Genomic DNA, 24310 nt, shown 5'->3' with positions numbered 1-24310 from the left:
TCATCTTGCAATGATTGTCTTTTTCCCCGCCCACCCCCCCCAAGCAAATTAGAGGTTATATTTTGCCATTGAGTAACTTCTCTTGAGAAGCCAATTCAGTTCAGTTCAGTAGCTCAGTCATGTCCGACTCTTCGCAACCCCATGAATCGCAGAACGCCAGGCCTCCCTGTCCATCACCAACTCCCAGAGTTCACTCACACTCACATCCGTCGAGTCCGTGATGCCGTCCAGACATCTCATCCTCTGTCGTCCCCTTCTCCTCCTGCCCCCAATCCCTCCCAGCATCAGTCTTTTCCAATGAGTCAACTCTTTGCATGAGGTGGCCAAAGTATTGGAGTTTCAGCTTTAGCATCATTCCTTCCTAAGAACACCCAAGACTGATCTCCTTTAGGATGGACTGGTTGGATCTTCTTGCAGTCCAAGGGACTTTCAAGAGTCTTCTCCACACCACAGTTCAAAAGCATCAGTTCTTCCCCCAGAAGACTCACTAAACCTCACAAGAAGTCAAGTCTCATTATTTAATAGGCTCATTTCTTCTTTGGTGTTCAGTCACTCAGTTGTGCCTGCCTCTTTGCTACCCCATGGCCTGCTGCACGCCAGGCTGCCCTGTCCTTCACCGTCTCCTGGAGCTTGCTCAAACTCATGTCCATTGAGTCAGTGATGCCATCCTGCCATATCCTCCTCTGTTATCCCCTTCTCCTCCTCTAGTCTTAACTTGTTTTTCTCCTTAGCATTTGTTTTTATATGTTTTATATGTTAATTGTTTTAAAAACCAGTTCCGATTTCCTTCATGAGAGCGCAGTTGTTGGCTTGGTCTCTGCACTATGTCTAGTCCTGAGCAGTGGTCAGGGCGTACAGTAGGTGCTCAGAATACCCCTTGAATCAGTGTGGCTGTATACAGACAGCACAGGCCATTGGAGTTAGTCATGCCTGGGAACTCATTTCAGTTTATCACAAAATCTTCATCCAAACATGAGTAGAGGAGATCCACATAAATGCATCACTCTAATGAAAGAATGGGTGTGTTCCAGTGATACACCCCTAACGGGGTAGAAATCATGGAAGAGGCAAAGGGCCAGGCTAGAGTATCAGGTAAGTGGCTTGAGGCGAGGAGTTACGGCAGAATTATTATTAGTAAATTATAAGCCAAGTAAAATTATTACCAAAGTCAGATTTGGTTGCTCACTGGTTGAAAGCTAATTCTTGAGAGACACGTGTTGGTAGGAAAAGAAAGACTGCTTTATTCAGGAGGCTGGCAACTGGGGAGAAGGTGGACTCATGTCCAAAAGCCAACTCCGCACTGCTGATCGGGGGGCAGGAGCTTTTAAAGGGGAGCTTCGGGTGTGCACAGGTGGGGGGGGCGCTGCGTGCAGAACGGGCGCTGTCAGCTCTGACAGTCGTCTTGAACTTAGTCTCTCAGCAGTCTGACCAGCATCATCCTGGCTGTTTTCAGTACAGTTAATCTTCAGTTCCAGGGCTGGTTTGTTCCTGTTACTCTGAGGCCAGTTCTCAGAACTGTGGCAGCTTAGGTCATGGCCAGAGTCTGGTCATCATGTGGTTAACTTCTCCTATCTGGTTGGGGTTTGTAAAACAGCTGCAAAACATCTGCAGAACAGCTCACAGGACATCGCTCAGAATATTGTCTGCAGCCTTTGAAGAGGAACTAAAGGTCCTTGATTTTGTTTAACAGATAAAGTGTTTTTATTTTGTCTTGCGTGGCTGTTTTCCTTTGCTTTTGCAGTTTTCTGACTATGTTTTTCTCTGGCTAAAGTTTCTCTGCAGACAAGAGGCAGGCAGGAGGCATGGGGAGGTCTGTCCTGGGAAGGCCCCACAGGGTCCTGCTCCTGCAGTCTGAATCTGGGAATCGTGGCCTAGAGGGAACCAGCACAGTGGGAGGTTCCTCAGGCCTGGGGGCAGCTGTGGTGGGACCCCTGAAAGGTGTTCAGTTAGAGGAGAGGGTCCTGAAGGAGCCAGCATTCCAGAGGGACAGACCGGCCTTGGAGTCAGGCCTCTGGGGACTCCTGACTCTGGCACTTTAGCCACGTGGCCTTGGTGTCCTAACCCTGGGACAACTGAATGTGATCCTGGGGGTGGAGGGTGGGCTGTGTCATCACTGTAGCCACAGGCAGCCCCCAGCAGCCTCGAGGCTTGTCCTTCCCCGGCCAGGAGGGGACAGCTTGGTGGGGAAGGACCACGCTCCCTTCCCGCCTGCTTGGATCACCCAAATTACATGAAGTCATAGCATCTTCGGGTCCAGCCAGGTTGGCTGACGTGATCTCAGCACGCTCTTCCACCTCCTCCAACATTTCTTCATCTATTTACTGATGGCTGAAAATTTACTGAAACAGGGAGAGGGCTTTTAATTGCACAATTAAAAGGTTTGCATTTCTAGCTGAGATAACATTTCAGTGTAAATGGGTTTTAATTAAAATTCAATCAGTCAATCATAAGTAAAAAGGATTAGATAATCTGGCTTTTCCCAGTTGATGAGGGGAGGGGTGGGGCATGAGGGCCCTGACCCACTGAGGGTGAGGCGGAGTTTGGTGGGAGAAAGGACAGAGCTAACACCAGCTCTGCCCTCCGGGTACCCCGTCTGCTCTCGTTCAGCAGCACTTCCAATTTGCCTGCTGTGTTCTCCAGGACAGCAGGACTATCCACTGCTAGTGAAGACTGCTCTTTAGAATACTAGCCTTCTGACGAAGGAGCTTCATCTCTGGGCACTAAGTAAATTGACGAAACAAAGTATTGTTGTTCTGCCGCTCAGTCGTGTCCAACTCTTTGCAGCCCTGTGGATTGTAACACACCAGGCTTCCCTGTCCTTCACCATCTCCTGGAGCTTGCTCAAACTCACGTTCATTAAGTCAGTGATGCCAGCCAACCATCTCGTCCTCTGTTATCCCCTTCTCCTCCTGCCTTCAATCTTTCCCAGCATCAGGGTCTTTTCCAGTGAGTGGGCTGTTTGAGTCAGATGGCCAAAGTATTGGAGTTTCAGCTTCAATATTAGTCCTTCCAGTGAATACTGAGTACTGATTTCCTTTAGGATTGACTGGTTTGATCTCCTTGCAGTCCAAGGGACTCTCAAGAGTCTCTTCCAGCACCATAGTTAGAAAGCATCAATTCTTCAGTGCTCAGCCTTCTGTATGGTCCAACTTTTACATCCATACATGACTACTGAAAAAACCATAGCTTTGACTAGATGAACCTTTGTCGGTAAAATAGTGTCTCTGCTTTTTAACATATTATCTAGGGTGTCATAGCTTTTCTTCCAGGGAGCAAGCGTCTTTTGATTTCATGGCTGTAGTCATTGACTGCAGTGATTTTGGAGCCCAAGAAAATAAAGTCTGCCACTGTTTCCACTGTTTCTCCATCTCTCTGCCATGAAGTGATGGGACCGGATGCCATGATGTTAGTTTTTTAAATGTTGAGTTTTAAGCCAGCTTTTTCACTCTCCTCTTTCACTTTCATCACGAGGCTGTTTAATTCCTCTTTGCTTTCTGCCATAATGGTGGTGTCATCTGCATATCTGATTATTGATATTTCTCCCAATAATCTTGATTCCAACTTGTGCTTCATCTAGCCTGACATTTCACATGTTGTACTCTGCATAGAAGTTAAATAAGCAGGGTGACACTATACAGCCTTGGCATACTCCTTTCTCAATTTTGAACCAGTCCATTGTTCCACGTCTGGTTCTAACTGTTGCTTCTTGAGCTGCATATAGGTTTCTCAGGAGGCAGGTGAGGTGGTCTGGTAGTCCCATCTCTTGAAGAATTTCCCACAGTTTTTTGTGATCCACACAGTTAGCTTAGGACAAAAACAAAAAAAAACGAATACATCACATATTAAATAACATCAATATTTTGAATATGGTACACCTGAAAATCAGCAAACCATAATCTGTGATTTGGATACATATAGGTAATTTTAACTAAAACCTCACCTATTCCCTCCTTTGAACCTTGTTCAGCTGCTTTCCTCTCTCCGTGCATGTGAACGTTGTCATGTCCAAACTTCTGAGGCTTCTCTGCAGCGTTTGGTTTAACTCCCCTCTCTCCATGGAGGGCTTGCTTCCCTGGTGGCTCAGTGGTAAAGAATCTGCCTGCAATACGGAGCCGCAGGTGATACAGGTTCAACCCCTGGGTTGGGAAGATCTGGAGGAGGAAATGGCAACTCACGCCAGTGTTCTTGCCTGGAGAATCCCATGGGCAGAAGGGACTGGAGAGCTATACAGTCCATGGGGTCATAAAAAGTCGGACATGACTGCAGTGACTTACCATGCACTCTCCATGGAATCCTGATTTCTGTAGAAATGAATTTACTACTCAGCTAAATCAAAGCATTCCATTTCATTCATCTAATTTATTTTATTTATTCATGCATTCAGCAATCTTTTATCAATCCCCTGATACTCTGTGCTAAGGATGCAGAAACGAAGGGATTTGTAGACTTTCAGAGGAGACATCAACAAAGAAGTGTACGCTGTTCATGAGAAATGGATTATTAGTCATAGTATCCGAATCCTATGGGGGTCCAGTGCAGGGAGTGGGAAAGGCTTCACAGAGGGGGCCCATAGAGAAGAGAAGCCTCTGGGTACAAGCAGCTGAGAACAACAGTCAGGCAGGGGAAGCGGCAGGTGAGGAGAAGGAGCCTGCCACCACACGGGGGGTGACAAGGCCTGGATCTCGGGAGTAGAGAGGGAGCCGCAAGCCTGGGGTATGCTGACTCAGCCCTCAGGCCACGCTGAGGAGTGGGGGCTTGTGCTCCAGGCCCTGAAGACTCCCCGTCAGAGTGGGTGAGTGATGTGACCAGATTCCTGTTTGGAAAGGCCAGTCTTGAAGACTGTGGAGAGAGCGCTGGAGTGAGGAGAGGCTGGTGCCAGGAAGATCCAGCTAAGAGGCTTGTCGTTGTATCTGGATTCAGAATGCAGGAGTGATAGCGTTTCCAGCAGCGTCTGCACAGCTGTGGTCACACGATGGGCCGAGCGGCGTGCACAGAGATGCTCTCTGCAGCGTCACTCACAGTAGCAGTCGCCCAAGCGTCCGCCAGTAGGGGCTGTTTTGCTCACGTTGCACCCATGGCAACCGGATGTCTTGCGAGTGGACAGGATGGCTCTGCGCGTGGTGATACGGCGTAGCCTCTGGGGGAGACACTGCGGCGCAAAGACGAGAGGCTGAACAGCGTGTAGACAGTATTGTCATTTACCATTTATTTTAAAAAAGCACCAGGAGGTAGACACACACAGACACACACACACATGCTCTCACCCTGGGAAGCAGGACAGTGTTGGTTCCGAGTATCGACGCTGGAAACATGGCCTGAGTGAAAATGGAGACTCCGTTTACTCACTGTGCGCGTGACATTCTGCATCGTCGTTGGTGGTGGTGGTTTAGCTGCTAAGTTGTGTCCAAGTCTTGCGACCACGTGGACTCCAGCCTGGGGATAACTGTTGGGTTGGCCAAAAAGTTCGATTGGGTCACATCTTACGGAAAAACCCAGGTGAACTTTTTTGGCCAACTCAACAATACACACGCTTTGTAGGGTTGTTGTGAATATTTAAGTAAGTCAGTACATGAAGAGTATTGAACACTGCCTGGGACATAGTAAGTGGTTCGTGTTTTTAATGTTAACTCAATTATTATAGTTTATTATATACATGAAACATTGCTGGAAGAATGCGCTTGGATCTGTTAACAGGAGTTGCCTCTGGCAGGAGACCTGCTCTTTATTTTATACCCCTGTACTCTTGGAAGAAGAAAAATTTTAAATCATTTTAATCTTTATTAAAATAGAAAAACTGTTGTTGAACACCAGACAAGTGAGGAGCCTGACCTCAGGCAGTGCTGGCAGGGGAGGTGGAGGTGACGGTCTGCGTCTGGGAGGTGGTTCCCAGGGGAGTCAGCGGAGCTGAGGCTCAGAATGAGGGTGGCGGCTCTTGGAGTTAGGAAGCACCGATCAGGGAGGGGGTCACTGAAGCAGGGGAAGAGGGCCTGAGGGGAGAGAAGGGAATGACGTATCATTTGTTGTTCTGAACATTCAGTATTTTATGGGTGTGAAGTTAATCTGTCTCCTAGAAGGGGAAAAGATACCCACAGTGGCCCATTCCCACATTCCCAGTGGCTTTCTGAACTGTAACCGAGTTTTCTCATTTTCAGCTGCTTGCCCATTTCTCCTTCCTCCTCCATTGCACTCAGGGGTTTTTTTAAAGTGCTAGAATCAAACAGGAACTTGAAAGGATTTAATATATGCTTCTTATTGCATGTGCCTAAGAAGCTGTAGTTAATGGGGTTAGTGGATTATAATGACAGTCTGCTGACCTGGCCTGATGCTCTGTTGTCCAAGTGAGACAGTGATGACGCGGACTCTCCCAGGCGAGGTGGCAGGCTGGGGTCCTCCGTGACAGTAGCGCTGGACCGTGCGGCTTTTAGGTTTGTAGGATGGCCGGGAGGTTGAGGGCCCTCGTTAAGGAGATGTTTGTTAACTCCTTTATTTCTGGCCACACTGGGTCTTCGTTGCAGTGAGCAGGGGCTCCTCTTTGTTGTGGGGCGGCGGTCTCTCCCGTTTCGCAGCCTGCGCTCTAGGCACGCGGGCTCCAGCAGTTGCCGCCTGTCTGGTGGCTCCGCAGCTCTAGAGCACAGGCTGCTGCCCTGTAGCGAGTAGGATCTTCCTGGACCAAGGCTCGAACACGCGAGCCCTGGGTTTACCCTCCTCCACTACCAAGGCTCCTGAAGCAAGCATCTTGTGGTGGAGCATGTCTTGTTAAACTCGTATTAATGTTGGTGAAACCTTTATAAGGCACGTTTATTTGTGGCGTGTGGATTCCTATTGACCGCACCACCAGGGGAGTCCAAGGAGATGTGTTTTATAGGAGACTCTTCCCACCCAAGTGTCACCCGAGTCACCTGTCTCTGTTCCTTTGGAAGGAAAGAGCTGCTGAGTCCCAGGGACTGCAGGGGAGCGGGGTCGGGGTGGGTGTGAGCCCAGGTCGGGGTTGGGGAGTGAGGACAGTAGCCTTCCCCTGGCAGATGTGCCTGGAGGACTAGAATTAAGTAGAGCTGCTGGTGACATTTTGGGGGTTCTTGGTGGAACCCCAGCAAGATGCTGTCATAGTGGTGTTGCAATCCAGAGTTTCTGAATGTGTTTGGCAATCTCTCCCAGCTTTGTTTTGTAAGCAGGGGCTCTCTATTAGAAGAATTCATTGACCTCCCTGTGTCATGAAAAGTGACCCAGGAGCTCTGCCCCCTCCCAGGGAAGGGGAAGTTGGGGCCAGTCTTGACACCCAGATGCAAGGTGTCTCTCCTGGGCTCTGGGTGCCTTAGAGACAGCATCTGTGTTTACAGTGGCAGAAACGACAATTGCCAGGACTCTGTTAATTGCCCGCGTGGGGAAGAGGCTTAGGTTTGCTTTTCGTTTTTCACAGACAGTGGCTGCCTTCTTACAAAGGTTTACCCTCTCCCACTACCGAGGCTTCTGAATGAAGCATCTTGTGATGGAGTATGTTTTTGTTCAGTTCAGTTCAGCCGCTCAGTCGTGTCCGACTCTTTGTGACCCCATGAATCACAGCATGCCAGGCCTCCCTGTCCATTACCAACTCCTGGAGTTCACCCAAACCCACGTCCATCGAGTCAGTGATGCCATCCAGCCATCTCATCCTCTGCCGTCCTCTTTTCCTCCTGACCCCAATCCCTCCCAGCATTAAACCCATATTAATGTTGGTGAAATGTTCACAAGGCATGTTTATTCATCGGGGGTTATGTGCTTTTGTCAAAAACATGCCATGGTTTAGAGGCATCCTCAGTAGCTCCACTGGGGGAAGTAGAAGATTCTCCTTGGTTTTCCTTAATGGACCACTTTTATGGTGAAATGGAAAACATCTTTAAGTAATTTTATTAATGCCAGATTTGTTTTCTGGATTCTCCTTGTCTTCAATCAACTCAAATGAAAAGCATCTTATTTTTCTAGTGACCCAAGTTAGTTGAAGCTTCTTTTTGTCTTTTTTTCTTTTTTAAACTGCTTTTACAGTCTCAGGGAATTTTTTGTTTAAGGAAACTTGGACACACCAGACTCCAGTTTCCCAAACTGAGCCCTGAGTCCCTCTCCTCCACAACTTTAAGGTGTGGCTCTAAAATTATAGCCAAGGCCTCCTTCACCTCTCATTTTCTCTTATTTTTTTAAAAATATTTATTTGGCTGTGCTGGGTCTTAATTATGGTAGGAGGGATCTAGTTCCCTGACCAGGGATAGAACCTGGGCCCTCTGCCTTGGGAGTGCAGAGTCTGGTCCATCGGTCCTTCCATATAGTGATATTGGCAAGTCTTTCTCTGGTGCTTGTGGGGGATGGACAGCCCCCCCTTCTCAATGCTGCTGTTGGTAAGCATAGTTTGTAACAACAGGAAGACTTCGTTACTTAAACTTTTGGTGGCCGCTGATTGGGTGATACGCTATAGCATGGGGGCTTCTCTGGTGGCTCAGAGGGTGGAGAATCTGCCTGTAATGCAGGAGACACAGGAGAAATGGGTTGGATCCCTGGGTGGGCAAGATCCACTGCATAAGGGAATGGCAACCCGCTCCAGTATTCTTGCCTGGAGAATTTCATGGACAGAGGAGCCTGGTGGGCTACAGTCTTGGCATTGTTGGCTATAGCGGGCACCATCAGGGAGTGAAGAGTGCCATGTTGTAAAGCATTGGCAGCCCCAAGAGATACAGAAATAGTATGAAAAGTACATTTTGGTTTTAAAAATTAAATCACTGGTCATTTTTTCTAAGGTCCACGATAATTTTCCAAGCGTTAAAACTGCTCACAGAGTCACAATACTAGCTCCCAAAGCACGGGTTTCTGCTTTGTTCTCGTGGCGGTGGTATGCCTCGTGGTTTGGCACCAGGCCACCTGGTGACCTCAGCCGCACTTGTCTGAACTGGATTTGCCTCCAGTGGCCCCGTGGTGGTCCCCCTGACTCCTTGGTCTTCAGGAGAGGCGGCCCCTGCGCTCAGCCGGCCCTGAGCCTCATGTCCTTCCGCAGGCCCGTTCATCAGCGTCGTCTTGTCCAAGCTGGAAAACATGCTGGAGAACTCGCTGCACGTGAACTTGCTGCTCATTGGCATCATCACACAGCTGGCCAGCTACCCGCAGCCCCTCCTGCGCTCCTTCCTGCTCAACACCAACATGGTCTTCCAGCCCAGTGTGCGCTCCTTGTACCAGGTACTGCCTGGCCCCGGGTACCGCCGTGCCCCTGCCCTGCGCACACCTGCTGCCAGAGGCGTGGCTGATGCACAGGCCCCGCCCCCGCCCCGCCCCGCCCCGCGCACACCTGCTGCCAGAGGCGTGGCTGATGCACAGGCCCCGCCCCCGCCCTGCGTGCCTGTGCACACTTGCTGCGGAGGCAGAGGGGCGGCTGAGGCAAGGCCCCGGCCCTGCCCCTAGTCCTGCCCCTCTTCCCTGTTGTCATTTGCTCTCCAGCCCAGTCCTTTCACGCTGGTTGTATGGATTATCGCAGACAAACTGAAGATTCGAAGCTTGTTTGATTTGATGTTTGGAGAGCACCATCCCCCCAGAACACCCAGGCAGTTAAAACCCCGTCGTTCCTGCAGTGGGGGGGGCTGTGCCTGACAGATGTCCCGATGATGCAGAGCAGAACTCCGTGCTGAAGTATTAGCGTCATTAGTGCTGGTTTTGACAGGTCCTCGCGTCAGTGAAGAATAAGATTGAACAGTTTGCCTCCGTGGAGAGAGACTTCCCTGGCCTCCTCATACAAGCCCAGCAATACCTGCTCTTCCGCGTGGACCTCTCCGATCCGAGCCCGGAGGCACCCACCAAAGGTCAGCGGGGTCCTTCCCTGTCCCTCCCTGTCAGCGGCTCCTGTTCCCCCAGCTTTCTGACTTGGGGTCCTGGGTGCTGCACCAGCTCCTGGATGCTAAAAGCATCTCAAAAAAAAAAAAAAAATCTGAGAAAAGATTTCCATTTTCACCTTTAGTGTCCTTAAACCAAAGGGAAGGGCTGCTCCACCCATATGCAGCCTGGTCCCACTTTGGAGGGTCTAGCAAGGCATTTGTGTTCCTAACCTAGGGTCGTTCCCGGCAGGACTGATGTGGGAACTGTTTCTAGAATAAATGACTTGGCACATGTGGGCCAGAAAGAAGCCTTATGTGCCCATTGTCTGGTCAGTCCTACCCCAAGGAGGGCATCCATTTTATTATGTTTTCAGAGACTTTTGAGCCCCAAATAAATGTGCTTCAGGGCTCCAGAAGGTGAAAACCGTTCATCTGGAGCGAGAGAAGTAAAGTTCATGTGCGCCTAAACCTTCCAAGATGCCTTTCCACGGGCTCTGGAGGGCTGGCCAATCAGGTGGCCCAGGAACCCGAGGACCCCTGCTGGCCACTGGGCCTGGGGAAAGGGCTGCCCAGCCTTGGTTAAGCTCTGGTCACACAGATTTGACAACAGCTGTCTCTGTTACTGAGCCGGCTTCTGTTCATCTCCCTTGAGACAAGTCAGGCTTCTCTGTGGCTGGCGGACAAGAGAGAGAGCAGGGCTGTTGGTCCAGGCTAAAGCACGTGATGGGAAACAAGATGTGGAGTGCAAAGCAGGAATGTAATTCAGAGCAGTGTTACACCACCGAGGGAAGCTGGGAAGGCCCCGCCCTCTGCCGGCGTGCCCTGGCCACCGGGTAGCTGTCTGTTCTTGGTTACTTGGCTTCACGGGACTTAGGCCTCGACTCTCAAGTGGAGGTTTGTCTTCTGTCCTCGAGTTCTTTCTGACTGCAGAACTCAGGGTGTGAAAGGTGATTAGAACACTGCAAGACAGACTCTGAAAGAAAGGGGGCCCTGTGCCACTGGTGAACAGAGGGGGAAGCTTCAAGCACGGGCTGTGGAGAAGAGCAGGTGGCCAGTCTTGGACGGAGGGGCGCCCCCGTCTGTGGGAAGGTGGGCTGCAGGTTCCCTGTGGCCTCTGCTAGCCTCATGCCAGTCAGCCTGTTGGCTTGTCCCTCCTGAGCAGGGGGCACACTGCCGTGACTCACCCTGCAGGAGCGGTGTGCCGGTTAGCTTTCGTGCGTAATAAACCACCACAAAAGACTCCAAATACAGTGATCCCACATGCTCTTGAGTCTGTGTGGTTGCCAGGTTGACCTGCTGCCCTGGGTGGGCATAGCTGATGCTGGCAGCACTTGCTCAGTGTGGCTGGGCATCTGGGATGGCCTGGCTCACAGCAGTGGCTGCTGGCCGGGGTGATGAGGGGCTGTGTTACTCATCATCCAGTGGTCTGCCCTGGCTTGGCAGCTTCTTGGCTGTTGGGTAGCGGGAGCAGAAGACACAGTCTCTTGAGGCCCCAGCTGGGGACCCCCCACCTGACAGGTTGACTCTGCTGCATTCTGTCGGCCAAGCCCCTGGGTCAGCCCAGCTGTGGGAATGAAGCAGACCCCCCGACACCCCGGGTGGGAAGAGCTATGCTGGATCATGGCCATGTGCAGCCTCCAGACAGAAGGCAACTGAAGCTTGTGCTGCGCTCCGGGCTTGGTCTTTGTTTGTATTTCGCAGTTTGCAAGGTGCCTTCACAGACAGTTTCCCTTTTCAGACAGCAGTGCACAGTGGACACGCAGGGTACTGTTAGCTGGTGTTCATAGAAGGAGGCTGAAGGTACAGGCCCAGAGAGGTCGGCCAGGCACCTGGTTCAGAGAGTCTGAGGGCTCATGCCCTGACCGGCTGGACCCTCACAATCCTGCTGACGGTGGTGGGGTTGGGGTGGAGGGGTCCCTGAAACCCTGTGCTCCATCCTGGCTTCAGACTGTGTGACGGCGGTGGCTGCTGGATACGTGCCCAGGGGCTCTTGTTTCCGCCTCATAAGGTGGTCAGTTAGGCAGCTGTGGCGGATGATTTCTAAGGCCTGTGACTCTCAGGGGACGTTGACTTGTAGGAAGCGTCTCTTGGGATAGAAGACTCCCCTTTGATGGAGTTTTTCAGATTAACCTCCTAATTAACCTCTTTCAGGTTAGCAAAGTGACAGGTCCCCTCAACTTTAAAAATCTTTCAACTCACAGGATGACCAAGGTCTCTGTCCCTTGCACAAACCTGACTCGTGTGTGATATGATTGCTTATAGATGAGATGGGCCTGGGAGCCTGCTTCTCACAGGGGCGCAGGACAGCGAGCGATCAGAATCCCGTGAGAGGCGCTTACTAGGGGGTCTAGCGGCTGTGCTCCTTGTCTGCCGCCATTGCGGAGGTGCAGGGTAACTCACTCCTCTGACTTCTCCAGTCTTCCCAGCAGTATCCTGACAACCCTCTGCAGTAGCTTTTCAGTCCCAGGGCAACAGTTTAGGAAGCCACTCCTGGTTCTGGCATTTATACTTCCTTTCCTTCCTGCTTCTCCTCTGGGTGCTGTGCCTGCACACTGGGCCCTTTTTCAAGGGGTGTCTGGTTCATGGACGCGTAGCCTGAGCTGCCCCATCGCGCAGGCCCTGGTGAAACCAGCCTCCTCACTAACGCTTCGATCAGAAGTCTGGGTGGACTTCTCTGCTGAAACAGTCACTCTTGAGACTCTTGGTCTGTGAGGCCCAGCCACTTGCCAGGCATTTCATGTTTCCCTCAAATACAAATTCCAAACCACAAAGGTAGTATTTTCTGTTATTTATGTATAGAGTCTTTGCACTGACTGCTAGTTCTGGAAGGCGTCAGGTAGGCGTTATTTCCATTTTATGGAAAAGGAAACCGAGCCATTCCGTGACTAGCTGGTTGCCAGGTAGGGACCATAACTCAAGTCTCCTTGTTTCTGAGTTGAGTTTGACTCAAGGAAAGAACCGTGAGTTCTCTCTGCTGCTGGGACAGAGCCACCGCCAGGACTTCTGCTGGGCTCCTGCCGCCCTCACTGGGCACGCCCCCGCCTTCATCGGGGAAGACAGTGTTAATTCTTGGATTGAAGCTGGGTAAATGAGGCTTAGCGATGACACTTTTAAAATTCATGGATCAAGCTGGATAAATGATCCACAAAAGCCCTTTGCGGGGAAAGAGTAAATTAGAAAGAGAAAGATGGAGATGAAGGAGTGAACCAGCTTCAGGGAGCTGAGGTGCAGGGAGCAGCTGATGATGGCGGGTTCCTTCCATCATTCATTCAGCAAATGTCTGTTAGCTGCTTCTGTGGATGAGCGTGTGTGTGGGGGGCCACGAAGGACACACTGTTCAGGGGCTCAGCTCTTAGGAACCTCAAAGTCTTAACAGAGGAGAAAACAGAAACAGCACCGCCAGGCTGAAGGGCCCTGCAGACCCCAACTGGTAAATAAAATGAGTGGGAGGCTCCAGCGGGGTCACTTCCAAGGGCAGGAAGCGGAAGTGGTTTATAGAGTCAGGGCTACTGAACTGACGGCAGTGTGATGGCCTACACTTACCAATAGCTCCCTGTGCACGCTACGCCCATTGACTCCATCTTTCTGTGAGTTTGTGAGAAATGAGGCCAGTAGACCTGGTGAGGCTTAGGTGTGCAGACAGGGGAGGGAGTGCCAGGTGGGGGCCAGCACGCTCAGTGTGGGCCTCGGTCTGCTGCCTGGGTCCCATCTCCCTGGGAACCCCGGCCGGCCTCCTGGGTGGGCCCCGCCGTGTCCCTGAGAGCTGGGTGCTGGGCACTGGGGGTTGGGGGCGGGTGTTGCTCTGGCGTGGTCCCCCAGGGCTGTGGGCTGGCTGTGTCCCCAGGGACATCAGCGCTCTGTCCTCACTCTCGTCAAGGCACAGTGTGAGTTTCTGCTGAAAGGCAGCAGCAGATTCTCAACAACCTCCCCAGTTCTTTATGGCATGAGCTGTGATAAGCTTTAATCTAAAAGGATATTTAAAGCAGTAGAGTGGAGGATTTTTTTTTTTTAACACTAAAGACGATAGTAGTGAGATGTGGAAAGTACTATAAATGTCAAGAATTTTTAGTACCATAGTTAAGCAACACTCTGAGAAGAATGTTGAGAAATGGGACTGAATTCTAAAAAGCAGCCAAAATAATGAAGAGCTTGAATATAATGATTTATAAGGAGTAATGAGTCTGTTGGAGAGGGGGGCAGAGGAAGACATAAATAATTCCTATCGATAGGAAGGCTGGAGATCTTCAGGAATTAAATAGTTAGGTAAGTTGAACCGTTTTAATTGGCAAACTGATGCAATATGAAAATGCAAATCACTTGGATATACAAAATTTGGTTCATATCATCTTAGATGAACATTATTGAAACTGAGATTGAAACTCCTGGAAACCTTGTTTGAATGGAAGGTCCAAGCCACCTACTGCTGCAAGATGCCCATAGTGGTGGAGAGTTCCCGGTCTGGTCTTATGAGCATTCAGCTTCCTCTGCATCGTTCCAACCTTGAAAAGGCTTCATCCATTCTATTCCTCCCAAAGGCTGGAGATCCCACCCAGAAGGGGCTGGGATCGGGGCAGGAAGCCCTGACGACCGGAGCCCTGTGCCCAGGCCGTGGGCAGCGTGGTGTGTGACTCAGGCCGCCTTGCACAGCCCTGCGAGGTGGTCAGGGCTCAGCTGGCAAAGGGAGGGTGGTCACCCCGACCCCGGGAGGCATGGAGGGTAGGTGTCCCTGTTGTCCTAGACAACCATCGTGCTCACCTGCGTCTTCCCTTGGCTGACTCAGTGGGAGGAGATGCCATTTCCCTCTTTTCCCTTCGTCTCGCCCCAGGCGTAGAGGGCTCCTGATAAACCTATATTCTTGCCACAATTTCTGCTTGTAGAGCCTCATATGGGAATTGGGATAAAACTCTCATTACATGCCTGATGCTGTAGGTGATCTGCTGGGTGGATCTGAGTGTCTCAGAGGGAAGTAGAGGGGGGCTGGGGTGTCTTCAGACTGCAGTCAGAGTGGGAACTGAACGTGCACGCTCCGCACCGCCCCCTCCCCACCCCGCCCAGCACTTAAGGGTGGACAGAAGGGCTCCTGGAGGCGCCTCACCATAGCTGCCTGCCTTCTGGTTTCAGATCCCGTTCAGGATGCCTCCAGGACAGGAAGCGGCAAGAACTTTTTGGATGGCCCCCCAAGAGTGCTTCAGCCCTTCCTGACAAACAGAGCCAAGGCGGTGGGGGCGCCCCCCAGCCTGCCCCCACCAGTGCGGGACACCATGCTGGCAGCTGCCCTGTTCCCTGAGTTCCTGAAGGAGCTGGCTGCCCTGGCCCAGGAACACTCCATCCTCTGCTGCAGGATGCTGGGCGACCCGGACGACGCCTGCTGGTAGTCTGGAAGTCTGCTTCTGGTTTTCTGCGGTGTTGGTGTCTTGACTGGATGTTGAATGCAAAGCTGCTTATAGACATCTCCACTTGGAGACTTCCTGACGATACTTGATTTTGGGGGAGCGGGGTCTTCTGTGCACCTCCTCTCTCTCCAGCTAGGCTTCCCCACCTTGTCTCCCCACTACTGTGGTTGCTCCTTTGGCAGGCTTTCTGGGCTCCGTTTTTTTCCTCCTCAGGTGGTCTTGGTCCTTATCCTCCCATTCCTTTGAGTGGGAGCGAAGGCCCCACCTTGCAGCAATAGGTCACACCCAGCGATCACCAGGGATCAGTGACTTCTGGAGGTGCCCGTGCCAGAGGGCTGACCCTCCAGCGGCACACGAACACATACCTGCCCCTGCGGCCTTCCGCATCGTGGCCCCCTCTTACAAAGGGAGGAGGAAAGATGGAGCCCCTCTTGCCTCCAACACAAGCCTGGATCATCCGTCCTTTTGCGTTTTGCTTCCAACACTTGTATTCCATCCAACACATGTTGCCTTATGGTGCAGGCAAATCCACTGGTCTCAGCTTTCTGCCCAGGAAGTCAGGTATAGCTGGAGAGAATGTGGAATGCAGGGAAATGTCTTGTTGCTTGAGAGCTTTCTTAACTCATTGTATCGCCACCTAAACACTGAAAATAGCCTTACTTTAGTAAGATTTGCACACAATGAACTCTGCCTATGCAAACTGTTACTTTGGTTTTTAGGATTCTGATCAACCCAACGAACAAAGCATGGTATCTGATGCTTCTGTAAGAAGACAAGCATTGTTATTTTTTTAAGTGTTTTATGAAAATCTGATTCATTTGTGAAACTATCTCATGGTGGGTATTTTTGGGGAGTATGGAGTGGGGGAAAGGATAAAGGTAAACTAAATACAATCTGTACAAACCTTGGTAATTATTTCAAAATGTTTGCTTTTTCTGTGTTGCACTTTGTAGAGAAACAGGAACTGTATAGCCTCTTTGGGAACTGGGATGTAAGGGCCAACAGGTCATAGGGAGCCCCGCCAAGCCAAGTGCCTGCTGGGGCCTCGCTCTGCACAGAAACGCTGCCTTCTGAGTAATGGGGCTCATTAGACGGCCCCATCGTGATGTATTAGCGCATCTATGCTCCGCAGCCCTCTCCACCAGGCGTAATTACACTCAGAGCCTCGGTCTACTCCCACGGAGAGGGAGAAGCACACAAAATAATTGTGGGCTAAAAAAAAACAAGACCATAAACAACCGATATTCATGGATATTATTAGGTTCCACTGCCCTGTTGTGTGTGCAGGTGAGAAGGTTGGAACTGGGATGAACTCTGTTTGGAAGGAAATTGGAAGCCCCGGGTTTCTCTCCTCTCTTTGTGGGTGTCTTGCTGAGACCCTGGCGGCAGCGCCTCAGGAGCGCTGTTGTGGTTTTAATCAGGCCCTAGTACAGCGGGGGCATGAAGGAGAAAAGCGCAGGAGATGCTGCGGAGCTGAGGCTGCCTTTGTGTTCGGGGACCTTGAAGCAGCTCTGTATCCAAAGCGGGCAAGTCCCCCCGGGATGAGGCCCCTGGAGCGCGGGCTGGGGCCAGGCGGCGCCTCAGAGCCAGCCTCACAGTCTTCCGGGTCCAGGCAAGGAACCGGGTACCGAGTCGCTGTGCATTCTGACCTCCGGTTTGCCTGTCTAGGAAGATGGCTGGCCCGGCTGAGGGGCGCACTGGCCTGCCCTTGGCTTCCCAGCGCCCACTCGTATTTGCACAAGTTTCCACTGGAAAAGAAAGTGTCTTGGAGGCAGAGCGAGAGGAGCGGAAAGATGGAGTTTCGGCTGTAATTTATTACCTTCCAGCTTTGTTTTCATAAGTTATTTATCTTCCAGTTTGGACTCACTGGGTATATAAGATGCTCAAGTTGCCTCCGGAAGCCATATCCTTTAGCTTTCTGGTGTGATTTACACTTCTCTCCATCATCTGGTGATGGTGTGGAGTCTTTTTCTTGCTTTATTACAGAAAACTACAGTCGCCTATGTGGAAGGCGCCCCCTGGGGAAGAGTATGTTTTTGAAATAGGTACTGAAGTAGACTTCGAGGAGGACGGAGGTGACCCGAGTCTGAGTGAGAGGCAGGAGGGTTAACTCCCATGGTGGGTGCTGGTAGCGAGCCCACAGGAAGCCCTGTCTGCCTGGAGGCAGACACCGGTTCGGGTTTCTGGATCCACTGCAGCCCTCCAACCGGAGTGTTATGCCCAGGATTTCTCAAAACGAAGTCAGAAAAGGAACCTGGAAATACATTCGTGGGAACAGGTGAACCTGTGCAGTCGAGGGGGAACAGCCAGGTGGGCTGGCAAGGATGTTTGGAGGTGGGGTGGCCGTGCGTGAGGGCGCATGACAGAGGCCGGAAGCTGAGACAGAACAGCAGCCCTGAGGAGTCTGGAGACATGGCAGCCGAGGGCGATGGGAAGCCTGCGGCGGTACTGAATGGCAGCCGGGTGGCGGTGGGAATCCTTGCTGGAAAATCTTGGTACTGAAGTAGATGGACCTCCCGGGGTGGCGTTAGTGGTAAAGAACCTGCCTGCCAGTGCAGGAGATGTTAAGAGATGCGGGTTTGATCCCTGAGTCAGGAAGATCCCCTGGAGGAGGGCATGGCAACCCACTGAAGTACTCTTGCCTGGAGAATCCCATGGACAGAGGAGCCTGGTGGGCTACACAGTCCAAGGGGTTGCAGAGTCAGACATGACTGAGCGACCGATCACACACACGAAGTAGAATATTCTAGTCATAAAGTAGCAGGTGGGATGCTTAGAAATCTCCTTTGCAATGAGATTGGGGAAGAATTTTGAATGATACTTGGCATGCTTTAAAATGTTCCGCCCGGTGGACGCTTTACCACGTGGTGGGTCCCCACCTCAGCTGCTGTGCTGAGGGCTGGAAGGCTCAGTGGGCACGGGCTTCGGTGCTGCCCAGGTTGAGGTCGCTGTGTCAGGCCTGGTGGTCCTGGGCCGCGGAGGCGGGTCAGAAGTTCCTAACATAGCACGTCCTTCACTGAGATTCATAATTCAGAGTCTGATCTGAAGTTCTAGATGAACTGGGTTTTGTGGTTCAAAGTATAACACTGGGATATTTAAAATTGATTTTTGGAAATAGCCAAGTAAATGTTTTTAAAATTTTAAAGCAATTCCAGGTTGAGTTTAGCCTAAAATACAATTTTACAGACTAAAGTAGAGAGTCCCAGACATGAAATGGCAATGCTGGAGTAACCAATCAGAGATGTGTTTTTTTTTAGTAGGTACTTCCTTTTCCTGATATTTAGAGGAAATGGTCCCCATTTTACTAAGTAAAATACTTTGAGGTGCTAGGATTGGAATCAGTGTCTCCGTAGTATGCAGGAAGGGGCTGTTTATTCCCCCGTGGGTCCTCAGGGGCACCTTTTCCTCAGCAAGTGGCTTTTACTTCGGTCTGCTACAGTGGTTGATTTCAAGCCATTAAGACATCCTGGGCCCAGGGTAATGTGGGGAGCACGTCCTAGGTACAGAATCTAGAAACAGGACACAGGGGACTCGGGGCTGAGAGTTGTTTTTGATGTCTCTGGCTCAGCCCGGTCTCGTGGTCCACGTGGCTGGGCTTCCAGCTGGGTTCAGAGGTTTGGGACTGCAGGTGGGCTGGCTGATCCGAACGTGGGTCAGTGTGTCTCGGCTGCTCTCCTACAGGAAGTGCGGCTGGGGCGGGGGTGCGACGTGCCACAGGCAGAAGGGTGAGCGTCTGCAGCGCACGCCCAACTTCACATGGGGGCAGGCGGGTCAGTGTGGTCACGCATCATCAGCCATGCGTTTACTGAATGGCCGGCACACGCAGCCATTTAAATGAAGGACATTATTGCAGGTCAGCTATTACTGTGCCTGAAGCGAAGAGCCCACTCATTGGAAAAGACTCTGATGCTGCAAAGACTGATGGCAGGTGAAGGGGGCGGCAGAGGATGAGACGATTAGCTAGCATCACCGACTCAATGGACGTGAACTTGAGTTCAGTGGACACCAAACTCTGGGAGATGGTGATGGACAGGGAAGCCTGGTGTGCTGCAGTCCATGGGGTCGCAAAGAGACCTGACTCGGCGACCAAACACTACTGCGCGTGCTGCTGGAAGTCACTGGCCAGCTGGGTGTAATTTTTGGCTCACCCCGCACCCCAGCCAGCTTAGTGGTATTAGCTCTTCTTGAATAGCAGGCCTCTGTAGCCCAGGCTTCCGGTCGTTGAGGATATTCTTGACCCCTTCTTGCTTCAGCCATCAGTCTGTAAATCACACAACACTAATTCTCCGTCTAATAACAGCTTAAGATAGAGCACTGTCAAACAAGTTTATACTCTGCTCTTAAATCACATCATGGAGGAAACATTTTAAGAAAATGGAGCTCCCCCCTCCCCTTTTGAATGACCATCATAAACCTAAATGCTTTAGAAAGAGCTCTCAAAAGACTAAGAATCGTTTCAAGATAACTTTGCCTCAGTAAATCCTCTCTATATGCAGGCTTTTATTAGGCGATTCCTTGTTCTGGAGAACAGATCATCCTGGCAGCTCATTAACAGGATAAACAGGGCTTGGGTAAAAAGTCTTCCTTGAGGCTTTGCGAGGACAAAGTTCTTTGGCTTTTGTGCTTGCAGTCCTGAGATGGGGACTGATTTTAGCTGAGACTGCCCCTCCCTGCCCCCATGACTGTGTATTTTCTCCCCTACTGTCTCCCACACAAGGAACAAGGCTGCCAGCAGCGTCCCTAGCACACCTCAGGCATCTGTACGGGACCTGAGGTTTATCGTGTCCTTTCACAACCTGACGAGGGCGATGGCAGCTGACTTTTACTGGGACACGTCTAGAAAAGGCCCACCGTAACAAGGCCCCATTCTGCCCTGCACACATTTTAAAAGAGGGAATTTGGGGTTGATGATGATATTTAAATGATCTTGGCTAAGATGCTTGACTAAGGGAGGCAGAGAGAAGATGTCAATCAGATGCTTTCCATCTGACCACCAGGGATCAGCTCTGCTCACAGTCTGTGGAGCATTTGTCTAAAATCTGCTGAAGAGACATGGCTGCGATCTACGTGCTACTTTTGGGAATGGAAAATGATGGCCTTTCCGTCAGACTTAGTGTTCTTTTTTCCCCAAAGAGCCACCATGTAGGATCCGTGAAATGATGCTGCTGAACTCAACAGATGTGAAAAATACAATATAGGTTGTAGGTCCTGGTCATATGCTATGTACTGAATGAGCCAACTGAAAGCTTTAGGAGGGTGTTTCCCTGAAAAAGATTCATAGTCTTCTTCCAGGTTCTCACTAATTATAAAAAAGGAGGTGGGAGCTCAGCTAAAACATCCTTACCTTGGTGTAAATAACAACAACCCCCCCCGCCCCGCCCCCCGCTGCCTACATCTTAAGAGATGGGAACAGAAGTTTACCTGGATGCAGAACCCTGGACAGAGTTAAGATGCTCCTTCCTCGTCCTAGAATTTAAAAGCCCAGAGGTTGGAGGCACCCACCTCTCATACGAAAGGGCCCCCACAAAAGGCAATCTTTTTCCTTTTTTCTGGCTGTGAGACTTGAGGGATCTCAGTTCCCTGACCAGGGATCAAACCCACACCCCCTGCAGTGAAAGCGCGGAGTCTTAACCCCTGGGCTGCCAGGGAAGTCCCTGTCCATTAATTCAGTTTTATAAATCTAGTGAGCTTTTACTAAAAACGGACTCTGTGCCTGGTAGCCAGTCCTCCCCTCCCGCCTGAACCAGCCAGCCAACCTGCTCCTCAGCCAGAGCACACACCTGGTACCTGAGCAGGTCCGCCGGGAAGCCAGTCTCCCAGCACGCCCCTCTCCCAGCCTACAGGTGTGTGCATTCCAGTGACAGATGGCGATCGCTTCACCTGTGGCGCCAACTCATCCATTTTAATGAGATTTCCCACCGAAAAGCGGACCACCAGACTAAATTCACACTCATGCAAAAATGCATTTAAAACTGTATTTCACTGAAGCCCTTTTTACAAGTAGAGCCATACGTTGTGAATTTCTTAAGGTGTTACATAAACATGTATTTCAAATCTCTAGTCAGGTTCCAAGTAAGATATCAGCTGTGCTTTTTTTTTTCTTATTAGCAGTTATAACAACATAATCTGATTTTTTGGATTTTGAAAGTGGGCATTTAAGATAACGGGCAGTTGTCAGAGCTGGACGACAATCAGCATTGTAGAGATTCAGTGCTCTGTGTTAAACTGAGGTAACTGGTTTATAACACTATGTTTCATGTGGATGACGTATTTCTGCTTCACTATACATTACAGCGTGTTCACCACCAAGGGCTATTTCTGCCTGCCACCGTGCAGCTGACCCCCTTTTACCCATTTCCTTCTCTCTCTGCACCCCACCCTCACCCCAGCAATGGCATTTTTCTCCAAAATGATCAGTCCGTAATACAGTTTACATATGACATGATATTATTGGTAAATGGTCTTCATTCAACTGTCCCCGCCCCTCCCCAGTCCCATTCAAGTCAGCCCTTGATTTAAAATGGTCTGCAAAGGTTGGCCAGTGCTTTCTGTAAAGTCTGATGACCAAGAAGCCAGGTCTTTGGTGAAAATGGAGTTTGGAAAACAAAACTGAACTCCTACCATTTCTTAGAAAACCATGCTGCTGCCAGATTCCAGTCTCAGGAGCAAAGGGGTGGGGGGTAGGGGTTGGGGACTGGCTCTTGCTTTCTGTCTCGAAAAGCAGTTTGATGAACACAGTTTACTGTCAGGCCCAGTGGTTTTCAGCACGTGAACAGGACGTGCAAGGGGCACACGGCTTCCCGGGTGATATCGCATATTCTCAACACTTCTGCGTCACTCATTTTTTACAAAGTAAAACCTTACCTCTTCATGCCTGTCTGAAATAAACCAGATGGCTGGTCTCCTTCCTGTCCCTGCTCTTCTGGCTGGGAAGGACAGTCCTCCCGTTACTCCCAGTTAGGGAAGTCCTGAGCCAGCATCCACAACCAGAACCATGAACAGCTGAGGTGCTGGCGGGGGACGGTCCGCTCTTCTCCGGGTCCCCGCTGCCTCCGGAGCACCATTCATGATGGAGACATTTGTCCTCTTCTCAGCACAGACAGAACTCAGGGTAAAGTCGGGGCTGCCAAAGATTTTTTCCTCTTATGTCAGCTTATTTGACATGTGCTTTTAAAAATCATCACTTGTAAACATGGTCTTTCGTGCTGAGTCAGAGGTAACAAAGGCACACAGGGAACACAGGCCACCCCCTCCCCACCCCAATCCCGCCCCCCCTCCGCCGGCAGCAGAGAAACACTATTACTGTCCCAGGAATTGGGGGGGGGGGGGCGGCAACCCTGCCTGCAGGGAGGTGCTCCTAACTGGACCACAGAGACCGCTAAAGGTCGTGATTTCCGTTTACTAGTTTGTCCTCTTATTCTTTCCAGGCAAAACAAAGCAGTTTAATGTTACAGCTTTTTTATCTCCTTATCAAACTTCCTGGCCTGAGGGTGGGGAAGGGGAGTTATCAATCAGCTGCACAATCTTTGACAAATAAGTTAATTTTTTATGTGACATTTCAGTATATTTTATTCATTAAATCTATTTGAAAACTGACGTTGTATTTTTTATGGAGGAAAAAAAAATCCCTTATGCTCAGATCTCTGCTTTCTGGGATGCCAGAGCCCTGGGTGAGCGACAGCAGTCTTACTCAGTGGATGGGAGAATACCGTTACTTCATGGTTTTAACTAAGGCTCCTAGCCTCCTCCCCCACCACGAGAGCTCCCCAAACAAGACACTACGCCCAGATCACCGTCTCTCTCCATCACTGCCCATCCCCAGCACCCAGAATGATGCTGGGCCCAGAGGACGTGCCTACAAATGCATGAGGGCCCTGCAGAGTGAGATATCGTCCTAGGATGTACAGCATCTGAGAGTGTGCGCGCTCAGCGTCACTGCGTTCCTCACTGTCGCCGCACCTCTCCTGGAACCCTGGGATGTCCATGAAGCCTTCTGTGGAGGCGGCATCTCCAGGCGCAGGTGCGCAGGGCCCCGGACATCAGCTTGCACAGGCTCCGGCCGGGCCTCTGCAGGGGGACGCGAACCTGTCAGGACGACAGCTGCCTCTCCAGCACCTCCTTGATCGCTGTCGGATCTGCTCGGCCCAGAGTCGCTTTTCGGACCAACCCGATCAGTTTGTTTATAGCTCTGGGGTTTCCCCTCTTTAGATCCATTACCTTTAAAAACAGAAATTATTTTAGAGGGGAAAACAGACTCTAGCCTAAAAAAAATCCTAAACCAAGTTTGGACTTACTGAAACAAATTTAGCTTCTTTTTTCTGTATTAGATATAAAATGAGAAGAGGACAAAGGGGAGAGGGTGACCTTTGGAGGAGGCTTCTGGGCTCCTGGCAGAGGAGGTACCTGCTCCCCAGCCTCCTGATTACAAGGCACCGAGGAGGGCTGCGGCGCCGCACAGCTGAGCCTCGGCGCTCGCACCCAGTGCTGGATGAGTGCCCCTCTCCCCAAACCCTTCAGGTTCAGTGGGCCCTTCTCCCCCAGCTTCCTGCCAAGAAGCTTGTTTGCTAGAAGGCAAATCCAGGAGATGGCAACGCTCCCCAAGCATCCGGGTGGGGGGTGCCGGGCGGGCAGGCAGGGGCGCTGAGTGCCTGTCAAAACAGCCACCGCGTCAGGGTCGCCCGCCCAACCTCCTGCCTCGGATCAGCACCCAGCACCGGCGCCTGCGCGGAGCTGCGCACAGTGCCGCAGACCAAACGAGAAGTGTCTTTATCAGCCACTCCAGATGAGGCCGGGAGATGGAGACTGCCGAGACCCCGTGCAAGCTCATTTTCCTTATCGAGAGCTCTTCACAGAGCTGTTAGTGTCCCTGCAAGCTGATGAGTGGGTGGCATCGTTCTGAAAGGGATGGTAGCAGTTTTTCCCCCACTGAAAAGAATCTCTGCACAATGATTAGATTTGGGGGGGGGGGGTGCGGTGCGCCTCATTTTAGTTTTTTTCTATTTTGTTCTCTGCTCTCAACACAAAATGACTTGATTTCCAGCTCTGTTCCCGGGAAGGACTTTCTCCATAATTTACAAATGACTTTCAAACCTT

General features: G+C 50.9%; 2 protein-coding genes and 1 long non-coding RNA gene across 10 annotated transcripts in view; 1 reads left to right on the top strand and 2 right to left on the bottom strand.

Moving 5' to 3' along the window:
- Window positions 1-22813, top strand: part of FHIP1A (FHF complex subunit HOOK interacting protein 1A) — a 312856-nt gene extending 290043 nt beyond the window's left edge. For all 5 annotated transcript variants that reach the window (XM_027956239.3, XM_060400969.1, XM_042234932.2 and 2 more), the window contains 3 exons: window positions 9017-9195; window positions 9674-9812; window positions 14946-22813. In XM_027956239.3, the coding sequence (XP_027812040.2) occupies window positions 9017-9195; window positions 9674-9812; window positions 14946-15199 (572 nt within the window). In that variant the 3' untranslated portion in view covers window positions 15200-22813. The remainder of the gene's footprint in view (window positions 1-9016; window positions 9196-9673; window positions 9813-14945) is intronic.
- On the bottom strand, window positions 1218-9179 carry LOC132658031 (uncharacterized). Its single transcript, XR_009596982.1, has 2 exons — window positions 3941-9179; window positions 1218-3804 (listed from the first exon to the last, which is right to left on the bottom strand). It is a non-coding gene; the product is annotated as an uncharacterized LOC132658031 (long non-coding RNA).
- Window positions 21179-24310, bottom strand: part of GATB (glutamyl-tRNA amidotransferase subunit B) — a 97386-nt gene continuing 94254 nt past the window's right edge. For all 4 annotated transcript variants that reach the window (XM_027956240.2, XM_027956242.2, XM_027956241.2 and 1 more), the window contains one exon: window positions 21179-23434. In XM_027956240.2, coding sequence (XP_027812041.1) covers window positions 23306-23434 — 129 coding nt within the window. In that variant the 3' untranslated portion in view covers window positions 21179-23305. The remainder of the gene's footprint in view (window positions 23435-24310) is intronic.

The sequence above is a fragment of the Ovis aries genome, chromosome 17, assembly GCF_016772045.2.
Source record: "Ovis aries strain OAR_USU_Benz2616 breed Rambouillet chromosome 17, ARS-UI_Ramb_v3.0, whole genome shotgun sequence".
NCBI lineage: Eukaryota > Metazoa > Chordata > Mammalia > Artiodactyla > Bovidae > Ovis > Ovis aries.
Note: the sequence above shows the minus strand (reverse complement) of the source record. Positions and strands in the feature narration are given on the sequence as shown.